The following is a 23,604-nucleotide window of genomic DNA, read 5'->3' as shown; positions in this document are numbered from 1 at the left end:
GTCCCATGTCACTCGCCTCTCTGGAGAGGCCCAGATCCCCACACAGGTGGCAGGTACCACAGGGCTCCAAGTCCCGCCTCTGCCCCATCCTCCAGTGAAGCCTTGTCCACACCAGAAATACTCTGATCCCAGCCACCCAACATGGGCCTCAAATCCCAGCACCCCTACACTTCTGGGACTCTATCCAAGTGAAATACTCCAAAATACAGGAAGAGATGCATGTACCAAAAATGTGCTTGGTGGTGGTATTTATAACTAGCCTTATTGGGGAAACCACCTAAATATTCAACAATAAGGGATTCATTAGACAAACGACAGGATGGCACATTCAAGGGAAAGAATATTCTGGAACCATAGTGGGACAGTTATGGAGTCTACATGACAACATAGAAACCTTCTGGGTCATAAGAAGGGTACCCAAGATTCTCAAATATTGACCCATCTGCATTAAAGTTACCTTAAAAAGCTAGACAAAGGGGCACTTGGGTGGCTCAGTGGTTGAGCATCTACCTTCGTCTCAGGTCATAATGGCGGGGTCCTGGGATCGAGTCTCACATTGGGCTCCCGGCAGGAAGCCTGCTTCTCCTTCTGCCTGTGTCTCTGCCTCTCTGTGTGTGTCTCTCATGAGTAAATAAATAAAATCTTCAGAAAAAAAAAAAAAAACTAGACGAAAACTAGTAGGCAACCCACCAGCATGCTAACAATGCCTATATTAATCAAAGAACTTGGGAAGTCATTTTCCCCCTTCTTATCTATGCTCTTTCAGGAGTAGTCTGAAGTGAATATGTAATTAAATTGCTCTTTAAAAATCTACATGTTTGTTCTTTAGGAAAAAAAAAAAATACAGCATGGCAGAAAAGTGTGTCTTAGAGACAATTCCCTAGAGGAAGCTTGTGCTGATCAGGAACATCGAGATTGTCCCCATGTGTACCATGCACTGTTCCTATTTGATTCTGATAGAAATGGAGTCACTGCTGCTTCAGCACCCAACACTGTGTCCCAGACACCTGTCCACAGTAGTGTAGACACAGGGTCAGGTTTTTCTCCATTTCAGCCGCAGGGTATTTCACTAAAAAATAATTCATTTGCTAGGGCCTAGGCTGATGGGTTTTTGTTACAGGTACCTATGGATCATACAGGTCCTTACAGAGTTGGGCACGTGACTCCACAGGGCTGAAGGTTGAGCTGGTGCACAAATTAGGGTTTTGAGACATTCTGCCAAGTTGTATTCCCAGAAGGCTGGACTCCTTCTTGGACCTCTTTTTCACCCATTTTAACCTTCTCCAGCCTGACTGAGGATGCCTTGGTCACTTCCACCCCACTCCCAGCGTGAGGATCTCGGTTCCACACCCTGACCTGGGCCTCTGTCTGCCCTCCATGGGCCTCAGTTTCCCAGACTGTCACAGAGCTGGGCTGGATGGTTTGGAATGTCCTTGAACTGTATGACTACTGGGGTATTAGAACCTGCTCCCAGGAGCAAGCTGATAAATTATCAGGTTTTGTAATCTGCGATTAAACACAGCCATTGTGGGGATCCCTGGGTGGCTCAGCGGTTTGGCGCCAGCCTTTGGCCCAGGGCGCGATCCTGGAGTCCTGGGATCGAGTCCCGCGTCGGGCTCCCGGTGCATGGAGCCTGCTTCTCCCTCTGCCTGTGTCTCTGCCTCTCTATCTATCTATCTATCTATCATTATGAATAAATAAAAAATCTTTAAAAAAATAAAAATAATAAAAAAAATAAACACAGCCATTGTTAAAAATTAAATTGTGGGGCACCCTGATGGCTCAGTAGGTTAAGCGTTTGCCTTCAGCTCATGATCCTATGGTTCTGGGATCGAGCCCTGCGTTGGGCTCCCTGCTTAGCAGGGGAGTCTGCTTCTCCCTCTCTCTCTGCCCCTCTTTCTCTCTCTCTCAAGTAAATAAATAATATCTTTTTAAAAAAAATAAATTTTGGGGCACCTGGCTGGCTCAGTCAGTGGAGTATATGACTCTTGATCTCTGGGTTGTAGGTTTGAGCCCCACATTGGGTGTAGGGATTACTTAAAAATAAAATCTTAGGGGATTCCTGGGTGGCTCAGCGGTTTAGCGCCTGCCTTTGGCCTAGAGCATGGTCCTGGAACCCCAGGATCAAGTCCCACATGGGGCTCCTGCATGGAGCCTACTTTTCCCTCTGCCTGTGTCTCCACCTCTCTGTCTCTCTCTGTCTCTAATGAATAAATAAGTAAAATATTAAAAAAAATAAAATAAAATCTTAAAAAATTAAATTTTAGGGGCCCCTGGGTGGCTCAGTGGATGAGCATCTGCCTTTGGCTCAGATCGTGATCCCAGGTCCTGGGATCGAGTCCCACATCAGGCTCACTGCAGGGAAACTGTTTCTCCCTCTGCCTATGTCTCCGCCTCTCTCTCTGTTTCTCATGAATAAATAAAATCTTTTAAAATAATTTAAGTTTTACAAGCTTAAAAATAAATTACATTTTAAAAATGGTAATAAATGTCAAAACTCACTATTTCCTAGCTATTTTGCTCCATTTTTCTAAACCTATGCTCTTGAGGTCAGATGTCTGTTGCATCTGTGTGGCAAAGATACCAAAGGGTCTATGGACACCGCATCCCAACTGCAAGGTTGGTGAGTTGGTAGCTTGCAATCAGCCATGTGAGAACATTAATACCCTGGACATTAACAAACACTATCCCCAACACCCTCCACCCCTGTTGTTAATTATTTGCCAGCACACCATTGCTTTCCATCCCATAGAACCAGACCCTAAAGCTCTACACAGATCTTTCTCTGATGAGATGAAGAAGACAGTGTTATCAAGTTAGACACGTGGGGGAGGCAGGAGAAAGGGCAGCCTGGAGGCCTATCGTGGAGCCCAGGTAGGCTTCTGTCTAAGCTGTGTGAACCTGGCAGGTACAGCCTCTACTTCCTCTCCTGTGAAATGTGGAGATAAAGGCAGCCATCTTACCGGGTTTCGGGGAGCTCTATGGGGGTGGAGGGTGCGTATTACACATGCTTAGGAACCACAAGCCTAGGGTGAAATCTGTGCTCGGTCACTTAATGTCTGAGACAGTTTCCTGTGATCAGTAAGACAGGGGTAGGCGTTTAGAGACCAAGAACTAGGGGCTTTAAAGTCCACAGGTTGGGATCAGGTGGGGAGGGTGGCCACTGCTGTGCTCTTCCCCTACACTCTCTCCTCCCCACCCCCAGATCCTTTAGACAGTTTCTGGATGTGCCATAGATGAAGGGTGCCCACCGGGCTGTCCTGCGGAGTGGACACAGCGAGGCCGGCATGAGTGGGATGAGAGTGGGATGAAGGTCTGGAGTCCCCAGCTCCTCATGGTCCCTCATCTGGTCACTTTTGGAAGGCCGCAGAACCATGACCACCTGGGAAAGCCCCCAGACAGAGAAGCCCCTGCAGAGCCCTGGGCCCGTGTCCCCACCCTGCAGCATCTTGAGGAAGAGAAAGTAAGTAGAGACAGAGGGAGAGCCCTATGTTCAAGAATGTTCTGGGAGCCGCTCAGGGGCCCTGGGGAGGTGAGAGGCAGGAATTTAAAGCGAATCATAAAGCCTCAATAACAACACAGAATCCTCCAGCCCGCTCTGGAGCTCGCTCTCTAAGCATGGCCTCACCACCGGCCCCCCAGCTGCCCCAGAGGAGTTCCGTTGCCATCCCTGCTCAGCTCAGAGGCCCAAAGGTAGTCCCCCCAACATCACACCAGGAGGAAGTAACCACGTGAGTTTTGAACCAAGAGCCTTAGTGCTGACTGCGAATCCACAGGCCCTCCTTCCCACGGGTTCCTCAGATGGGAACCTGAAGGCCCAGAGAGGGCAGGAGGCCCTCCCCCGACTGCACACACTCTGCGACCTAGGCTTTCTGGGGAGAAACTAGACTTAGCTGGTAGGGCAGAGGCCAGAGGCCGGGATTAAGGCAAATAACTCATCCCTTTATGCTTGAGACTTTTAGGGCTGAAAGTTCTCTATCTAGCCAAGACGGGATGGTGGGTACCCCCCTCTGGTGTCCAAGCCCCCCAGTACAGCCCCACTGGGCATGAGGTCAGGACCAGGAGAGATGCCGGGAGCACATGGGGCCGAGGGTCCCCCACCCCACCCCAGGGTCCCCCGACACCTACCTGTATGTCTGAGGCTGCAGATGGCCAGGAGTAGGGCGACGACCAGGGGAAGCGCGGTGCGGTCCATGCGGTCCACCAGGGGGTCTGCGCACGGGGCCTTATCCGGTGTCCAGGGGCAGGGCTGCGGGTGGGTGTGGGGGCCGGCGTGGGCGCGAGCGGGGACCCGAGGGGAACAGGCGGCCGGAGCGACGGCGTCCCCGCTCCAGCCTTCTGAGGTGGCGGCGGAGGGGTCAGGAGAAGTGGGCACAGGGGCGCCGGGCCGGCCGGGGGTCACGGCCAGAGGATGAGCAGGGCGGTGGAGGCGGAGGCGGCAGCGGCAGGTCCGGGCCTGGGGATGCAGCTGGAGGCTGGGGGGTCTGACAGGCAGCGGTGGGGAGCTCCGGGCTCATCCAGGCCGGCCTGGGAGGCAGGAAATGCGCTTCCTTAGAGAAGGGGCCGGGCCAGGCGGCCTGCCAGGCACGCAGAGGAAGTGCCACGGGCTTTGTCGCTGGGTGGGGAGCCCTCGGGCTGGGGGGGGAGTTGCGGGGGGTGGGGGGGGGAGTGGGAGGGCCCAGGCTCCAGGCTGGTCTCCCTATGCACCCCACCCTCCCATCCCACCCCCTGAAGGGCCAGCTGCTGGGGCGCATCTGGCAGCCCCCAAAGCGCCGATGAAAATGATCACCCTAACAGCCCACCAAGGAGCCGTTCCAGGCCAGGCCCTGGCCAAGGAGGCCCAGGTGGAGCTTATAGTTCTTGAACTCAGTTGTCCCCATTCTGCAGATGAGAAAACAGAGGTCTGATGAGGTGAGATAATTGGCCCTGAAAGATGGATTTGATTAGGTGTCATCAAGCACCAAGCTTACATTAGCCTGCCACTGGCTTGTCGTTTCTTGCTTTGCAGGCGGGGAAACTAAGGCATGGGATATGGAAGGAACACTCCCAAGTGCCAGCTGGGGCTGAGAGGCCTCAGGGCCCAGGGAGGATAGGAAACACTAGGTCTGCCCCCTTCAAGGGTGGAAAATCCTCCAGGGACAAAAGCCCCAGATGAAAAAGCCCCTGATGGCCTTCCTGAGGTCAGACGGCCCTGGATTCAAAGCCCTGCTCTCCTTACTCTGACCTTCAAGACCTCGAGCAAGTTTCCACAACCCTCCTCACCCTGTTTGTCAAGTGGGCACAATGGTGCCTTCCCAGCCATGCGGCTATGGGATCTGGGGAGGTCTGGGCACCAGGACAATGCGCTTAGGCCTGAACAGGAAGCACTCTCCCATGAGCCTGGGAGACAGTGTCAGAACTGGCCCTTAGTTCATTCTGCAAACAGTAAGTGCCAACTGTGTGCCCACATGGCGTTAGTCACAGGTGGCACCTGGGGGTCGGGTCAAGGGAGCCCAGAGGAAGCAGCCTGAACTGCCTGGCCTTTGAAGGACTTGGTGCGTGGGGGAGAGATGCAGAAGAAGGGGGTAAAGCGGGTCCGTTGGGCAGGGGACCAGCCCCAGCAAAGGCGCGATGCAGGAAGTGGTCGGACTGCTGTGGGACATGCAGGGGTGTGGTGGGGACAGGAAGGCTGGAGAGGCAGACTCTGGGCCGGGTTCTGGAGAGACGCCTTGAATGAAGGCCAAGGAATATCATGGAAGGTCCTGGAGCAGAAGCTGCTGGCTTGGAGAAGACAAATTGTGATATTTGCTGGCAGGACCCACAAACGGGATGAAGCCAGGAGGCCTTCCTTTTTATACTTGTCCTGGGTCCCAGATGGAGAAATGGAGGCCCAGGGAGGGAGGAGAAGGCAGGAGCCCTGGGTGCCTCTGGAGGGAGCAGAGCAGAAGTGTTTGTCCCTACAGGAGCTGATACAGGGGAGGGAAGGGCAGGTGTGGCTCCTTGGATGGGGACTGGGAGAAGGTTCGCTGTGGGGCCCTGGAGCCAGTTTCTAGCCAGTCATGCGTGCGGGGTCACAGGAGGCCCTCCATGCCCTGCAAGCAGGAAGGCTGTGGTGGGGAGGATGGGGCCATCCCGGGAGTGGCAGCTCCTCTACCTGTTCCTGTGGGTGCAGAGATGGGGGGTGGGCCCTTCAAGGCAAAGGGCAGGGATGATGGAGGGGGCTGGGAGGTTTCCCCGAGGCCCTCTGAACAGGGTCTGTACCCTGGGGGACAGTTAACCCGGCCTCAGGGGCCGAACACCCCAGTGCCCCAGGCCCCACCCTAGGCAGTCGGTGGCCTTATCAGCTCTGAATCCTCACAGCCACCCCTGGAGGCCAGTGACATTAAACCATTTACGGAAGAGGAACCCGAGGCTCCCTGAAGTTTACGTGACCCCCAGCAGGAAAGTGGAGACCTCAAGACTGCCTGGCTCCAAGCTCATCTCCTTCTCTGCTAAATGTGGAGCAGACCCATGTCGCCGTGGTTGTGGGTGTCACCGCGTGAGGGGTATCCAGGGCCATAGCAGGGACCCCATGGGAGGCCCTCCCCAAAACTTCCTCCTTCCCATTACCCACCCCCACTCCATGCTACACAATCCATCCCCACACACTTTATACACAAGACCCACTGGATTCTCTAGAAAGCAAGAGAGGCTATAGGCAGACCCAAGAAAGAACATACAGGAAGCTTCCAAAAATAGAAAAAACCTACAGGCAGTTAGAGGAGGGCCTGGAGCCCCAACCCCAGGAGGAAGGAGATTGGGACCCGCCCCCCTCCAACCGTGGAGAGGAGGTCACCCTGCAGCTCCCTAGCACCTCAGGCCTCCACACCACGTTCTAGCCTGTGTGGAGTCATGTTGTGTGAGTCTCTCCACTTGACTAGAAGCCCCTTGAGGGGGCACTTTTTGTCTACACTGCAGGGTCCCCAGCACAGAACCCAGGACCCTTTGGGCCTTAAGATCTGTTTATTGAAAGCATGAAGTACCAGGAAGGTAAGGCAGGGGTGGAGGCCAATGAGGCACAGGGCATTTGGGGTACAAAGGGGCAGGTCTCACTCATGTTCTCGAGTGGAAGAGGCCAGTCCTCCGTCTGGGTCATCTGTCCCTGGGAAGCTTGACAGTCATACGGTCTCACAGCTGGGGACAGACTTGGGGTTAACCACCTTTCATCTCTGTCTTGATGGACACATCTCTTATCTCTCCTCCCCCTCAGCCCTGCACAGATCACAGAGAGGAATGAGGAGGAGGAGGAAGAGTGGGAGGAGGACCGGGAGGAGGATTCATCCCTGCAGATTCACTGTGAGTTAGTGGCCTCCATGCACTGAAGGCTGCAGCCCTGACCAGGCCCTGTCCAGGCCAAGGGTGGTCATGGTCCACACTATGGTCCCTTGTGGTTCCCTTACAGCCTGTCCACACCTGGGTAAACAGATCCTTCATTAAATTCTCAAATTATCCCACTGGAGCGTGCCATCTGTTTCCTGCTGGGGCTCTGGCTGATACAGACGTTCTCAGGTGCCGCCTAGCCACACGCCAAAGAGACACATGGCCGATGGCCAGGGCCCTGTGTCCTGACTCCACAGTGGGCAGGTGCACAAATCCTGCTCCTTCCTCCTCCTGGCTTGCTGCGGGGCCAGGGCCACGGGAAGGGACAGAGCACGTCTACCCTGGCCACTAGCCACAGGAGGAATTTTAGGCAGTCCCCGGGGAGGCCCCCAGGCGGCTGTCTGTCTCCGGCACCGGCCTGGAGCCAGAGGCTGCTGAGAACATCAGGGATGACCCCACAAGGACAAGGGAGAAAGTGGGTAAACAGGAATGAGAGCACGGGACTGGGAGTCAGGGTGTCCAGGGTGTCACTCTGTCTTAGGCGGCCTCTGGTAAAACCTTTCTACATTCTGGATCTCAGTTTCTTTACCTGCACAATGGGAGGACAGCCTGAGCCTGGAAAAGCTCGAAGTCAAGATTCAGAATCACCCCGCTTGTCCAGCCCTGTGCCGAGAGCCAACTTACAGCCACCGAATAGGGTGACACTGTCGTGTGTCCATTTTACAGGGCAGGAAACAGACTCGGGCATGCATGGCCACAGGACTGGGGAGAAGCAGAGGATAATTCAAATCTGGGCCCATATTTCCTCCTATAGCTTCCAGAACATTCCATCTTGGTGTTCTTCCCACCTCCCTGGTCACCTTATCTGCCCCCATGCTGGTTCCTCCTCATCCTCCCATGCTCGGCTCTTGGGCCTCTTCCTTTCTCTGTTTACACTCATTCCCAGGTCAGGTTTTGTTTTGTTTTGTTTTTCCCCCCAAGATTTTATTTATTTATTTATTTATTTATTTATTTATTTATTTATTTATGAGACACACAGAGAGAGGCAGAGACACAGGCAGAAGGAGAAACAGGCTCCCCGCAAGGAGCCCGAAGTGGGACTCGATCCCGGATCCCGGGATCATGCCCTGAGCCAAAGGCAGACACTTAACCACTGAGCCACCCAGGCGCTCCCCAGGCCAGGGTTTCACAAACCTTTGAGACCATGCAGTTGTGTCCCAACACAAACCCTGGGACTTGGGCTCCGACAGTTGCAATGTTTTGTGGACGTGTATATATGCCCTTATGATGCTTATCCCTCTTGTCTCGTTTCCTTTCAAATACTGATCACAAGCCACTCTATTGATTTCATGACCCACCAGTGGGTCTTGGCCATAAAATACCATGCCTTAGTTCCCTGCCACTCCAAGTGTGGGCTTAGGATCTCCCGAGAGCTTCTCTCCAGCTCTGACCCAGAGACTTGCTGGCTCAGAGCCTGCATTTTTCTCAAGACCCCCCGGGCATCCGTGGACACTTTAAATTTGAGAAGTGCTGTTCTGGGTGCCCTCATCCAAGTAAATGGCTTTAAGTACCATCTCTATATACTGATGGCTTTCTACTTCCAGCCAGAACTCTCCCCCAGGCTCCAGGCTCCTGGACGTCAAATAAGCAGCTCAGACGTCATGCATCTCAAACCACATGCTGTTGGTTCTTCTGCCAACCCCTCCTGCCTCAGTGTCTCCATCTGAGACCATAACAGATTCCCTCCTCTCATTGCTCAAGACCTGAGGTGGATGTTGACTCTCACTCCCCCTGCCCATCCAACCTACAAGCGAATCTTGTCGGTGGCTCACCCAATTTCCCAGTGTTCGTGGGGTCCCACCACAGCTACCACCCTGGCCACCACCAGCACCTCCTAGAATATTGCAGTCACCTCCTTACAGAGTTTCCTTCCTGCCACGCTTACCCCAGCCCATTCTGCACACAGTAAAGGGAGGCAGTTAAAGTTGAGCCAAGTTCCATCCTCCTGCTCAGCACCCATCTTGGGTCTCCATCTCACTCAGTGTAAAAGCCAGAGCCCCTCAAATGGCCAGCTAGGTTTCACCTGTCCCATCTCCAACCTCGCCTTCTGCTCTGCTCTATCTTGTTCCCCAAACTCCAGCCAAACTGGCCTCCTTGCTGTTCCTGGAATGTGCCAGGCACACACACACCCCAGGGCCTTTGCACTTGCCAGTCCCTCTTCCCCTAGATAACCACAGGGCTTTAAGTCACAGATCAAATGTCCCATGGTCAGTGAGGACTTCCCTGACCATGGCATTCAAAATAGCCCCCTCCCCACATCAGCAATTATTCTCCATCTGACACGCTATATATTGTGTGTGTTTGTTTTTGTTTTTGTTTTGTTGTTTTGTCTGTCTCCACCTCTAGAAGTTCCATGAGGGCACGGGCCTTGCTTTGTTCACTGCCCAATACCCATCACTTCAAATAGTGCCTGGCCTGTGGGAGGTGTTTGAGAAGTACTGATAAAATAAATGAATGGGCTAGCAGCTCAAGGTTGCAGCTCAAGGTTGTGATTCTGAGGCCTCAGGGTGTGGGTGTTGGAGGCATTCTGAGCCCAAGGACAGGGTCTCTGAGAGGGAGAATTTTCTCCATGGGGACATGGTGGTCACGAGGGTCAGTGGTACTGCCAGACTCTGCTCTGTTCTAGAAGAGAGAAGTCCCTCAGATTCTCCTTCTCATTCCCCAAGGACAGGTACCTGCTGCCTCCTGAATGTTGGCCTTTCTGACGAAATCTGCTCCCTAGGGTCCAAAGAACCCTTGATGACCACCTAGGAGGCAGGAGAATTCACTGGGTCAGGATTCTAGAACCTCTAAGTTGTAAGTCTCAGAGTGCATAGAAAAAAAGGTGAGGCCCACGGAGGAGAGAGACTCACCCAGCACTCCTTGAACCGTAGAGGGCAACACAGGCAGGAGACACTGCACCAGAGGACTGAGAAGGGGGCAGAAGCAGGAGAAGCAGGTGAGGGTCTAGCCCAGTACCCCTGCCTTGCTGTGTGGCCTGGGGCAAGTCATACAACCTCCCTGGGTCAGCTTCCCCCATAAGGAAGCCCTGAGCTCACAGGCTGCACATGTGCAGTAGGGCCCTAGCCCCCACCCCTCCGAAGCCCCCCCACCGTGGAGCCACCAGGCCTTCCTGTTTACTCCAGGCCCCTCTTGAGGCTGGGAGGCGGCAGTCTTGGCCTCCTCTGCTCCCTGCTTCCTTCCTCTCCCACTTCAGTGCCTCTGGCCAGGCCCTCAGGGCCCTCCAGGCCAAGACTTGGGGGCGCAGTCCAGGGGGGGCATCTGAGGCCACCACCCCCGCCGAGTATTCTCTCTCTCTCTGAGATCCTAAGGTCTCTGGCTGGTCAGAATGTTCTGGCACTTTGGGACAAGCCATTGCCTGGAGCATCCCTAGAGACGCAAAGAGTGTGACATTTATGACTGTCTCCTGCCTGGTCCTGATGCCACGCCCACCTCCCAGCCCACAGGAGCCCAGGAGTGGGTGACCTTGGAGATGTCCCCTGCTCCCCGCCCTTGGACCAGCAGCCCAGCCTCACTGCCCAGACCAGCCCTGCTGAAGCAGAATGAGCTTTCTAAGCAGAAGCGGGAGATTTGCGTGCACTTGTAGTCTGGGCGCCCCACAGTCCTGGCCTTCCTGAGGGATGCCCAGGTGGCTCAGTGGGCAAAGCGCCTGCCTTCAGCTCAGGTCCTGATCTCAGGGTCCCGAGATCGAGATCAAGCCCCGTGTTGGGCTCCCTGCTCAGCAGGGAATCTGCTTCTCTCTCTGCCTCTCCCCTGCTCATGTTCTCTCTCTCTTTCAAATAAAAAACAAAATGAAAAAAATAAAAAAGGCTCTACTGAGCCTCACCTCTTAGGTGTTCTTGCCCCAGAGGCTGAGCCTGAATCTATGAAGCTTTACAACTAACTTCCAGTGTACAAGAAATTTAGGGGATGGAGGAGCAAGCCGGATGACACCAGGAGGAAGCAAAGGCTGAATCTGGAAGGAGTTTTCTGCAGGACAGCTGGTGCCTCCACAGGCTGTTGTGACAGCCATTCCAGGCTGAAAGAGGTCTGACAGATGATTGCAACCAAGTGCATGTGTGATCCCGGGTTTACCCTGATTTGAACAAAGACCCATCTTGGGGACAATTGGGCAAAACTGCATGTGAGCCGATTATCCTATATTACGAAATTATCATTAACTTAGTATTATTGGGGACACTGGGTGGCTCAGTGATTGAGTGTCTGCCTTTGGCTCGGGGTGTGATCCCGGGATCTAAGATGGAGTAACATGTTGGGCTCCCTGCACGGAGCCTGCTTCTCTCTCTGCCTGTGTCTCTGCCTCTCTCTCTGTGTCTCTCATGAATAAATAATCTTAAAAAAAAACCAAAACCAAAAACTTAGTATTATTGAAACTCTGAGCTGCAGTTATGTAGGAAGATGCCCTTATTCTTCAGAATCATACTTCAGGGGTGAAGTTTTTCTCGTATCTAATTTACTGTAAATACTTGGTGGAAAGCAAAACAATAATGAAGGGAATATAGGGAAATATAAGTTACTAAATGTTGGTGACAGGTGTTATATTATTTCCTCCAATTTTCTGTTCAAAAATTTTTTTTAAAAAATAGTTTTTAAAGTTTTTTTTTTTGGAGAGGGAGTGGAGTGGGAGAGGCATGGAGGGGCAGAGGGAGAAAGAGAGGGAAAGAATCCTCAAGCAGACTCCCCACTGAATGTGGAACCAGACACAGGGCTCGATCCCACAACCCTTAGATCATGACCTGAGCTGACATCAAGATTCAGATGCTTAACCAACTAAGCCACCAAGCACCCTCCCTCCCCCAAGAAAACCTCTTTCTGAGCCTCCCATGACCCTTAGGGGAGAGATTAGATACTTGGTTCAGCCTTTAAGGCCCTGCAAATCTGGCCTTGTCTTTTGCACCCCCTCTCACCTGCATCCCACCCAACAGGCTCTGTGGCTCTGCAGAGCTATTCCCTTTACCCTTCCATGACCTCTCTAATGGTGAAGTGAGCTCCTAGGTATCTACAAGGCCCCACTACAGATCTCCACCTCAAGGAACGGGCTGCCGGCAGGAGCCCCTCTGAGTGTGCACTCAGCTGCCCAGACTGGTCTCAGTTTTGTGACCACGGCCCCCTCCTCGTGCTGAGGGGCCGTATCACAGCAGGTGGGGGCTTAGGAGCCTCTGCTTGCTAGCATGGCCGGGGCTCTGGAAAATTGCTAAGTGAATGAACACGCATAAAGGAAACCCTCAAAGAAAGGTCTGTGGTGGCAAGGATGGGGTGGTGGTTACTGGTGCTTTTACGTTTGTGTATGTCTCTGTGTGTGTTTTCAAGTTTTCAACTTGTTTTTTAAGTGAATAAAGTGATTCTGCAGCCAGCAGTAGTTTGAGTCAGCTTAGGTTTTCATTAAACTGGGACACACCTGATTCGATGATGCTATAATTAAAAATAATAAAGATCATGAAGATGCTTCTGTCAGGTGAGTTCTCTAGCTATTATCTCTGGCATGTCTTCCCCGCTCATCCTCACGCTGATCAGACAACCCTGAGCTAGAAGGTGTGTACGTGCGTGGGTGCGTGTGTGTGTGCGTGTGCACGCGTGTGCACACACATTAACCTGCTTGGGTGGATGTGACCTGGAGACTCGGCGGTAGAAGGCCACAGAGCGACTGAGGCTCCCCCTTGCACTGCAGGGCAGAGGGCTTTCCTGCACGTCTAACCAAGCCAGAGGGCTCATCCCCATGTGATGCCTGCTTTCTACCTCCCCTGGGCTCTCATTTATTTGTTCTGTGTTCTTCTTTCAATAGACCCACTTTTATAACTTAAATATATTTTATTTTATTTTATTTTATTTTATTTATTTTATTTTATTTTTTATTTATTTATGATAGTCACACAGAGAGAGAGAGAGAGGCAGAGACACAGGCAGAGGGAGAAGCAGGCTCCATGCACCGGGAGCCTGATGTGGGATTCCATCCCGGGTCTCCAGGATCGCGCCCTGAGCCAAAGGCAGGCGCCAAACCGCTGAGCCACCCAGGGATCCCCAAAATATGTTTTATTTTATTTTATTTTATTTTATTTATTATTATTTTTTTTTAAATTTGTTTTATTTTAAAGGAAAGTTTCGGGGCAGCCTGGGTGGCTCAGCGGTTTAGCGCCACCTGCAGCCCAGGGCCTGATCCTGGGATCCCAGTATCGAGTCCGACATCGGGCTCCCTGCGTGGAGCCTACTTCTCCCTCTGCCTGTGTCTCTGCCTCTCTCTCTCTGTGTCTCTCATGAATAAATAAAATCTTTTTAAAAAATAAATAAAGTTTGAATAACTAATGTAGATGGAAAACCAGCCACACTTGCCATAAAGAAAAGGGGATGCAGCATGGGCACAATCAGCCCCATGTGGGGTTTTGTTTTGGCCCAGTGTGACCTGCTGAAGGCCCTCTTGGCTCTAGAGGAGTCAGCCTGGGCTGGGACAGGTGTTAAGGATACGTGAGCACCAAGTTGAACCTTCCTTGGTGATGAGGTCACAGAGTGAAAGAACAGGAAAGGGAAGCGGGTTCGCCCCCCGGGGATTCTGGGACACCCCAGCTCTGCTCATCCCCAAGGCCGCTCTGATCTCAGTTCCCACAGCCATGATGACCAACAGCCTATACCCTCATCCAGTGTGTCCTCATCCTATCCTTGAGGGGTGGGGGTCTCAGGAGGCATGGACCCTAACTCAGATTTGGAAACGGGCTCAGAAAGGGCGGGTTGTGATTTGTCTGGGGACATATGGTGGGAGATCCTCCACGTCTCACCTCCTCAGGGAGGTACCACTGACCATTCATCTCAATGCCCTTTTCAGACACTCAGAGTTTCTTGTACCCAGGAAGCCAATTCAACACCCACCCTGACAGCTGACGTGCGCCACCCTGCTGCCCTGGAAGCTCCCCAAAGCCCATGACCTCGCTGCCTATTGCACACAGGCCCCAGTGGCGTTAAGCACAGAAAACACGCTCAGATTGATGAGGGGTCAGAGCCAAGGGCCACACAGCAAGGACCTGGAGGAACCCAGGTCGGGCTCGGCTGTGCCTGACAATCCGTCTCTGAGAGCAAGGATCCTGCCTCAGTCACCCTGGCCCCCCAGGCTCCCCAGGCCCTGGGTGAGGAAGGGCCCTGGGTCTTCCCGTGGTACTAGGGGAAGGCAGCTGGCCAAGGTGGGCTGAGGGGCCCGAGGGAGCCCGGGAGGGTGAGGGACTAGGAGAGGCCATCCCGTGTGGATCAACTCCAGTGAAAGCAAAGAAAAAGGAATAAGACCGAATGTCCTTGGAAATTCCTTTAGTGCTTGGCTGTCCATGAAAACAGGATAAAGTGGCTTCCTCTGTCTGTGCTCCAGCCGGGCAGGGTGGAGGCGCTGAGCCCAGGCCAGGACAGCCTCAGGCAGGACAGGGGTGGGGCGGGGCTCGGCTGGGGAAGGGGCTCTGGGACTGCTACTTGAGGGCATCCAGGTGGGTGCAGACTTGGGAGAAGACATTGTCCACGGAGCCTTCAGCATTGACCTGTGGGGAGAGCGCCCGAGGGGCGGAGGGGACAGGGAGGTCTGGGCCGGCCCACCGAGGCAGGGGCTCACTCCCCGCAGGGGCCTGGCCTGGCTGCAGAGCTCGGAGCCCTGCCACAAGGGGCAGCAGCCCATCACCGCGCCACTGGGGGAACCAAAGGAGGGCTGGCCCCAGGTCACCGGGATTTTGGCCACCCCGAGCAAAAACCCGGTTTCCCAGGGCTCCCCGCGGCCTGCAGAGGGCGCACCTTGCGTACGATGCCACGTTTCTCATAAAAGGCAATGACAGGTTCTGTGGCCTTGTAGTAGGTCTCCAACCGCTTCTTGATGGTCTCCTCATTGTCATCCACTCGCCCGCTGGTCTCTCCACGCTTCAGGAGCCGCTGGGTCATGGTCTCTGGGCCTGCGTCCACATACAGCAGCAGCGTGGGCTGTCCAATCTGCAGGTGGAGCAGTACTCATAGGGGCCCCATTCCTGCCCCTGGACCACCTCCACCCCGTGCATGGCCCCACCTGAGACCCACTCAGACCTCCAAGCCTTTCCCCAAGGCAGCCTGAGGGACCTTCCAAAAACCACTGCCCTGCTCCCCACCTCTCCCATGGCTCCCCAGTGCCCTCAGAGGACGGCTTCCTGCCCTCCTCATCTCGTGTTTCCCACTCCTTGGCTCTCCTTGCTTCAGCCACGTGGACTCTGTAGTCTGGGCTCTCATCAACCTCTTCCCACGCCAGGCCGTTGCTCATGCCAGAAACTGTTACCCTCAATACCAAGTGCTGGCCTTCAGATTGGAACAAAAATCTCGATCCTCCAGGGCAGTCTTCCCGGATGCTACCCCCACCACCATTCCCAGCTCCCTGCAGGAACCCCACCACCACCACCCCGTTTTCCTGCTGGGCATCTGTTTCAGGCAGCTCAGAGCCATCTTCCCTGAAGCCTACCTTTTCCAGCTGGACTCTCTGTGGCCCAGAGAAGGAGACTGGACTCCCTGGCTTTGGAGGCCTCCAGCCAGGCCTGAACACCATTTCCCACATCTGTCCTGGTTGCCCTGTCCCCCCACCTTTTTTAAAAATTTTATTTATTTATTTATTTATGATAGACAGAGAGAGAGAGAGAGAGAGAGAGAGACACTGGCAGAGACACAGGAGGAGGGAGAAGCAGGCTCCATAGCAGGAGCCTGACACGGAACTTGATCCCGGGACTCCAGGATCGTGCCCTGGGCTAAAGGCAGGCGCCAAACCGCTGAGCCACCCAGGGATCCCCTGCCCTGTCCCCTTGATTCTGTTCTCCCCACACCATCCTGACCCTTCCAGCCAAGTCCATCCTGCCCTCTCCTCCGCCCAGAATGTCTCAGGAGGTATCTGGTGATTTACTTAGTTTCCCTCTCCCCTGCCAGCCAGGGGCCCCTGAGGGCAGCAAGGCATCTGTCTGCACAGCAGAGCTGGGCAAGGACTTGACAAAGGCTGCCTGGAGGGGTGACGGCCCCGCTGAGCTGGCCGTGGTGGTGGTGGTGGTGGTGTTTCTGAACAATGTCATTGTCACTGGAATAAACATTTCATCCCCGAAAAGGGTGAGAAGGAGCAAGGCTGACCCATCCTCAGTCGATGAGGCCCTGATGCCCCCTGGTGTCCAGATCTGAGAAGACCAGGTGCCCGAACCCTGGGAGGCCTTGGCAGGGCTGGGCCCTGTGCTGAGCCCACTGCCCACAATAGTGCCAACAACAGCCCCAGGAGGGAAGGAGACTGAGTAATCTCATTTTCCAGGTGTGGCCCTGAGGGTCAGAGATGACATCACACAGCTGGTACGGTACGTGTGTGTCACAACCAGACATGCTTCGAGGCTGCCTAGCACCTGACCACAGTGTCCATGCCCTCCTAGTCTGAAGGAAGCCCAGCCAACTTCCATTTCAAAGATAGGGAAACTGAGGCTCAGGACAGGGTAGACACTTTCTTGAAGTCCTGCAGGCACTTAAAGGTCAGGAAATACAATCTCCTACCTCTGGATGAGGCTCAAAGCTATGGAAACTCAATGATGGCCCCAGTCTTGCAGGCTTGGGAAAGTGGGAGTTGAGGGACTGGTCCTGCTCCAGCCTACTGGGATCTACTAAGAGGCCCTCTTTGAGCCCGCCCCACCTCTTGCTACTCCCCCTCCCCTTGCAGCTCTGTTTCTGGTGACCTGTGACACCAGAGGCATGGGGGTAGGGGTGTACAGCCCTGTGTATAAGTGTGCTGTATCAGTGTGCATGCACTGTGTGAGCATGTGCGTATGCTGCCAGATGTGTGTGCACATGCATGCATGCCTGTGCACATGTGTGTCTGTCCGTGGCTTTGTGCACACGTGTGTATGCTCTGTATGTGCTCACATGTACATGTGCTTGTGTGCCTGTGTGTTTGGGAAAGGTGTCCCCCACCCCATTTTCCTGCTGGGCATCTGTTTCAGGCAGCTCAGAGCCATCTTCCTTGAGGCCTACCTTTTCCAGCTGGATTCCCTGTGGCCCAGAGGAGACTGGACTTTCTGGCCTCAGGAGCCTCCAGCCAGGTCTGAACCCTTTCCCACATCTGTCCTGGTTGCCCTGCCCCCCAGCTGACCCTTCCAGCCCAGTCCATCCTGCTCCCTGCCCCTCTGCCTACATGTTTATAAGATGCCAAGCCCCACTTCTGAAGGGTACATTCTCTCTCATCGCCATTCTGCTCCATAAGGCAGCCGCCAACTCTGTCCCCCTATTTTGCAAATGGGGACACTGATGAGGTTCCAGGAGGCAAAATGATTGGCCGAAGGTCTGCTGAGCCAGAACCTGAGCTCAGGTTTGTGAGCTCTCCAGTCTGTGCTTCCTCTTCTTAAACTCTTCCCTGGTTGCCCTCCTCACCCTTCTCCCCTCCCCGACCCCACAGTCAGTCTCTCTCTGGCCATAATGGCAGCCTCTGCCTGGCTCCCCCACCTCACAGCTCCCAAATGTACCCAGCAGGTTGCGCCTTACCCTCCGCTCAAACTCCTCTCCCTGCTGTACCTCCCGAGGGTAGCCATCGATCAGGAAGCCTTTGGAAGTATCTACCTTGGCCACCATGGCATCTCGGAGCATGTCCAGCACTGTCTCCTGGGGGCACAGGAAAAGATGGCGGGGGTCATGAGCTCCTTCCCCTATCTCTTCCTCCAGGCCTCTGCCCTAATAAAGGTGTTCCAAACAAGCCTCCCTCTCCAGGAAGCCTCCTTTGACTGTGAGCACTTGACTGGTTGATCAAATCATTCATTCATCCATCCATTTGTTCAACAGTATGTACTGAATCCCTCCTCCCAGCCAGCTCCTGCCCAGGAGGACCATGGGAACAAAGCAGAACCTCCTCAAGAAGCTCACAGTGTGGTGATGTTGATTAATCAATTTCCAAGCATGACATAGGTTGAATGGGCAAAGAAGGAGGGCTTTTGTAGTTATAAGATTAGGGGGTCTAAGCTCAAATCCGTGGAGCCAGGAATGTCTGAAAGGAGGAGGAAAGAACATTCCAGGCAGGAAGGAGTATGACGGGATTGACAGGACAGAAAGGCCAGAGCAGCTGGAAGGTGGAAAGTTGGGGTAGGGTAGGGTGAGTGGGTAATGTGAGGCTGAAGGGGTCAGCAGGGCAGGGTCCTCAGAGCTCTGGGAGCTTCTAGAAGGAATTTCCCTGCCAACGGCAATGCGGACCGGAGCAGGAGTGTTTGCAGCCGGGGAAGATCAAGGCAGCATTGCCAGGGCATCATGGGCTTTGCTGGCTGGAGCCCGCTCAGGGCCACCATCACCCCCCACCCCACCGGGCCCACTCACCAGTGGCACCAGCTGCCCCTTCTCCATGATTTCCGACAGCATCTTGCCCCTGGCCGAGCCTGAGCTGACCTCGGCCCTCAGGAGGTCCCCGGTGGAGAGGTGGGTGTAGCCGTACTTCTGCACAATCTTCTCACACTGGGTGCCCTTCCCTGAGCCGGGCCCTCCTGCAAGCACCCACCCGTTCGGAAGCCCCATGAAATGGGAGCTGCTGCAGGGACAGGATCTGCCCAGATCACCCAGTGAAGGAGGGGCGGAGCCCGGGGTGCAGCCCCCAGGCCCAGGCTCCCACAGACACCTGCAAAGAGCCTCCCTGCTTGCTGCCTTACCCGCCTGCCTTGGACTCACCCACCACAAAGATGATTTTGGTTTTCTTCAGCTTCTCTGCGGGAGAGAAAGGGGGAGCAGGGTTCAGTCACTCACTTGACAAATAGCCAGAAGCACCTCTGGAGTCCCAGGCCCGTGCCAGGCCTTAGGCAGAGGGACAGACACGGCTCCTGCTCCTGCCCAGAGTGACCGGTGACAGGGGAGCAAAGCTCAGCGGTCAGGGAAGGGGGAAGGGTATTCCAGGCAGAAGAACCAGCACAGGCAGAGGCCTGGAGGCTCCAGACTTCGCACAGGCTGAGGACCACTCCAAGGGGCTCAGAGGCCACCCCCACCGCCCCTCCCTGTGGGCGGCTGGGCTGCAGCGGGTCACCTCTGGCCTTAGAGTCTTCCACGTTGCGGTGGTTTCTGGAGCAGCAGGCACCCATGGTCCTGTTCTCCCGTGTCCCCTAGCCTTCCCCTCCCAGACCCTGGGCCTGCCCATTGCCCGCCTTCTCTGGGCAGCACAAGTATGGAGTTGGCAACCGCAACATATGTTGCCCTGGAGACTGTTGCCAGGGAAGAGGGCTGCGGTGGGCATGTGGAACCCTTGCCCAGAGAGGGAGGTGAACTCATGCTGCAGCCTCTGCCTTGTCAGCCCTTAGAACTCAGCAAGACCCCAGCCTCACCAGACAAGGGAAACAGGCTTGTAGAGGCCAGGGCCTGCTCTGAGGATGCCGGGCCTGGAACTGGAACCTGGGCCCTGTTCCCAGACTGCTCAGCCTTGCCCTCTTCTCAGGCAAATAGGCCCTCACTATGTCACCTTAGGCAAGGATCCCCACCCCTCCCTGGCTCTCTGTCCCTCCCGAGGAAGGCCTGGCAGCTCCCAGGGGCCCTCTGGCCCTGAGGCTGGAGGCCTAGAGGACCTGTCAGAAGAACAACTCCTTGTGTGGGTTCCCATCAACTGCCTGCCAAGTGCCTGCCAAGTGCTGGGTACAACCTGGAGGTGGGGGGAGGCTACACCCCAGGGCCAGCTGATGTCTGGGGCCCAAGGGGAAGAAGGGTGACCCCTGGCTCAGGCAGCAGCAGCAGGCTCCTTTAAGAGCCGCCCAGGCTGAGGCACAACGCCAAGGATGGGGCGGTGAAACTGCCAGGAGGCAGGCCAGCCAGGCACCCTGCTGGCTGCACGTCTCCCTCCTGTCCAGGCCCAGAGCAGCCAGGAGGGCCCACGGTGTTCTCAAGACCCACCCCCTCTGGACAACAGAGGAACTGAGTCCCACAGAGGGGCTGGACCTCACCTCGTCCTTGTCAGGCTTGGCATTTGTACACTTGGGGCCCCTCCCCAGGGCTAGCCACCCCCTTGCCAGCACCCACCCTTTCTAGAAAGAGGCAGGGATTCAGCTCTATAAATACCAGCGTAGGAGGTGAGCTATGGGGCCCTCAGGAGCCTCACGGAGGCCTCATTGCTTCTAAAATTAATCTTGGAGCTGGCAGATCCCATGAGATGCCTGAGGAAGATGCTGGAGGCTCCCAGGCAGGGCCCTCTGGCAGCCCCAGAACCTCCTCCAACCCTTCTCAGAACGTCTCCTGAAAGCACACCCCCTTGACAGATGGGCACACTGAGGCCCAGGCAGTGAGCAGGAAAGAAGAGCCTCGGTACCTTCCATCCTGCTGAGGTCCGGGGAGCCGAGTCAGCACACTGCAAGACAAGGGTACAGGCAGGGCAGGTGAGGGGGACCTTCCTCCACCTGCCCTGCTCCTGCCAGGCTGCACGGTATGCGCCAGGCCCTGACGCTCCCAAGGGTACAGGGCAGGGAAGGCCCCGAAGGTTGGGTGACCTTGGGAAAGTCACCTTTCCTCGGTGTGCTTCCACGGCCTTGTCTGCCACAACAGGGCGGCAGCCCCTTCCCGTTCACCTCTTCCCACTGGAGGAGCCAGTGGTGAGGACAGTCCTCAGGGACACCAACAGTGGCGTCAGCAACCGCTGAGCGGCTCCCCTAGTTAAGTCCCAGAAAGCAGACGTCTGCCCAACACCTTGGCAACACTCCCTAGGGCCAGGAGGAAAGCTTGTGGAGGGGAGGCCGGGGTGGGAAGCCCTCTTGAGCTGCATGTGTCTTCCTCTGGGCTGGGACTGGGACAAGGATGCTCAAAGGGACACAGAAGCCTGCCGGGGAGGAAGCTGCAGGAGTTGCTCAAGTGGACACAGCCCTGGAAAGTTTTCGTGGGGGGGGTCTCACCCCCTCATACGGCCCCTGCCCTCTCACCCCCTTAGGATCTTGCTGTACCCCCTGCCTTCCTCTCAGCATGTGAGTCAACCACACCCCCTCTGGGGACCCCACTCTGCTCCAACCTCTCCTTCCACCTAGAGTTGCCACCTACATACCCATCTGCCCTCCCCAAGGCCACCAGCGACCATCACAGCCACTCTTGCCCTGACCTTTGACGCCCAACCCTTAGCCAGCATTCCCTCTGCCTGGCATCTCCCCAACCCCCTTACTTCACCCTCACCCTGTTGGCTTCAGATTCCCAGGATCCCTGTTTCTGCCCAGCCAAACTGGCCCTCCCTCCCCAGCCTACGGTCCCTGGACAGGCCTGGAGTCCCCACAGACTCTCCCATGTCCCCAGTTCCATGCCCTGTTGCCCAGCCAGAGGCCCCAGTCTGTGTGAACATCCTTCTCCCACACCCCACTTCACCCCTGCACATGCATACCCCCTCTCTTGCTCCTGAACCACTCTCCGTCCAGCCTGTGTCCTCACCACCACTCCCTTGTTCCAGCCAGAGTGCCTGGCCACTGCCCCAGCCTCCCATGGGTCTTCCTGCCTCCATACCCCACCAGGCAATCTGCAGGATTCTTTCTGGTCAGCATCAGACCCCATCACTCACCTGCTTAAAACCCTTCCATGTGGGGCCCCCTCAGCTCCCAAGATAAGCCTGAGCCCCTAACATGGATGATAGGGCCCAACAACCTGGCTCCTGCCCCCCCTCTGCAGCCTTAACAGCCACCATTTGAACAGTTTGGAGCTTCCTCACCCCCCATGTCTGTGTCCCACCTCCAGACCCTGATGCCTGGATGCTTTTCTCCAGGTGCTACTGTCCAGGATTCAGTTCAGGTGTCACCTCCTCCTGAAAGTCTTCCTGGACTTTGCCCTCCACTCCTGGACTTTTTGCCTCCTTTGAACGCCCCCAGCACTGCACACACCACATGGTATTGGACCGCTCTGTTGTGCAGCTGGCGTGTGTGCCCCACCAGACTGGGCCTGGGCCTGGCTCTGGGCAGAGCAGAGGGCTGGGTGCCTCACTCTGTGCTCGGAGCTGTCTTGGAAGGTATTTGAGGCTTAGAGAGGAGCAGAGACTTTCTCCAGAGACTGGCTGGGGTCAGACTCAGGCTGCATTTTCTGCTGCTTTAGGCCTGGCACCCAGTAGGTCTTTGAGCAGTTTTGCTGACTGTCCTGCCACTCGTGGGGCATGAGTTATAGCCTCTTTCCTGCTGAGTGTGCTTAAGGAAGGGTAGAGACAGCCAATGCTCTGAAGCAGCTGGCAAGGGAGGTGGAGGGTCCCAAGGCCAGGGAGAACCTGCGGTGACACCCTGAGGAGTGGCCTCGCACCCACCTTGCCCTGCCTCCTCCCAGTAACCTAAGCCCCTCTGTCCTACTGGCACCTGCTACTTCCTTGGTCCAAAATAACTTGGGTCGTGAGGAGGCCTCCCAGAGGCCAGGGGTCCAGGATGGGGTTGGGTTACCGGCTCAGCACCCAGGCCTTATAAGGCCCCTAGGTCGAGCCTGCAGCAACTCCACTTGTGACTGGGTGGTCCGCCCAGGGGCCTGGGGAACTGAGGCCCAGAAGGACAGTGACTTAAGGGTTCCTCGTCACTCAGCTGTGTGACCTTGGGCAGCTGGCGTCCCCTCTCTGGGCCTGCACCCCCGGGCCCCATCCTGCTGCTGCTGGAGACTCCTGGGTGGAGATCTGAGCGGTGCTCAGAAAAGGTCCCATGTGTTGGCCCCGGGCTCCCTTAGAGCCCTCGCCCTTTCAGGAGGCTGGGGCAGGGGCCCAACATCCAGGGGGCTCAAAATGACACGGCAGGCAGGATAGCTCCTCTCCTCCAACTCGGCCCCGCCAGTCCTCCAGGGCAGGCGTCAGGCCACAGCCCCCTTCCCTGGGCCCCAGCCGGGACGCGCCAAGGCAGGGGCACAAAGGGGCGTGGAGCGCAGCACACGTCCCCCGACCCGGGCACACGCGCGGCGGCCGGTGGCACGAACACCCGGAGCAGAGCCCGGGAAGAGCAGACGGGCGCACCCTCGCGGGTCCCAGCCGCCCGCACAGGCCCGCGGCCGCGCGACCCCCACGGCTGCCGACGCGCAGCCCCCCCCCGCGGCCGCGCACACTGACCTGGGGAGGCGAGCGGCGGCGCCGGGGCCGGTGGTGCCCTGCCCGGTGGTGCCCTGCCCGTCCTCGCCGCCGCCCGCAAAGGCGACTATTTATAAGGCTGTCGGCGGCGCGCAGCATGCCGGGAGCCGGCGCTCGGCGGGCAGGGAGGAGGCGGGAGGGAGGGAGGGAGGGAGGGGGCGAGAGGGGCCGGAGGGAGGGGGCGCCCGGGCCCGGGAGCCCGG

General features: G+C 55.9%; 2 protein-coding genes across 2 annotated transcripts in view; both read right to left on the bottom strand.

Annotated features, from left to right (window-relative positions):
* The window catches only part of ENG (endoglin), a 31,360-nt gene extending 26,888 nt beyond the window's left edge, over positions 1-4,472 (bottom strand). The window contains exon 1 of the mRNA XM_038549266.1: positions 4,129-4,472. Coding sequence (XP_038405194.1) covers positions 4,129-4,195 — 67 coding nt within the window. The 5' untranslated portion in view covers positions 4,196-4,472. The remainder of the gene's footprint in view (positions 1-4,128) is intronic.
* Positions 4,473-14,553: 10,081 nt separating this feature from the next.
* On the bottom strand, positions 14,554-19,508 carry AK1 (adenylate kinase 1). The gene is made up of 6 exons (NM_001131047.1): positions 19,391-19,508; positions 19,042-19,077; positions 18,697-18,860; positions 17,878-17,994; positions 15,154-15,345; positions 14,554-14,906 (listed from the first exon to the last, which is right to left on the bottom strand). The coding sequence occupies exons 1-6, from the start codon at positions 19,443-19,445 to the stop codon at positions 14,838-14,840; spliced, it is 633 nt and encodes a 210-aa protein (NP_001124519.1). The 5' UTR covers positions 19,446-19,508; the 3' UTR covers positions 14,554-14,837.
* Positions 19,509-23,604: the final 4,096 nt, after the last annotated feature.

Source organism: Canis lupus, chromosome 9 (genome assembly GCF_011100685.1).
Source record: "Canis lupus familiaris isolate Mischka breed German Shepherd chromosome 9, alternate assembly UU_Cfam_GSD_1.0, whole genome shotgun sequence".
In the NCBI taxonomy this organism is placed as follows: Eukaryota; Metazoa; Chordata; class Mammalia; order Carnivora; family Canidae; genus Canis; species Canis lupus.
The sequence above is the reverse complement of the archived record's forward strand: the minus strand, read 5'-3'. Positions and strand labels throughout refer to the sequence as shown.

What these genes read in the sequence shown, in the direction of transcription:
- AK1 (NM_001131047.1), bottom strand. Translation starts at nt 19,445, where the DNA reads ATGGGTGCCTGCTGCTCCAGAAACCACCGCAACGTGGAAGACTCTAAG. An exon ending in AGGGGCAGCTGGTGCCACTG is followed by an intron (nt 17,995 to 18,696) that starts GTGAGTGGGCCC and finishes CTGTGCCCCCAG; the next exon opens with GAGACAGTGCTGGACATGCT. An exon ending in AACGTGGCATCGTACGCAAG is followed by an intron (nt 14,907 to 15,153) that starts GTGCGCCCTCTG and finishes CTCTCCCCACAG; the next exon opens with GTCAATGCTGAAGGCTCCGT.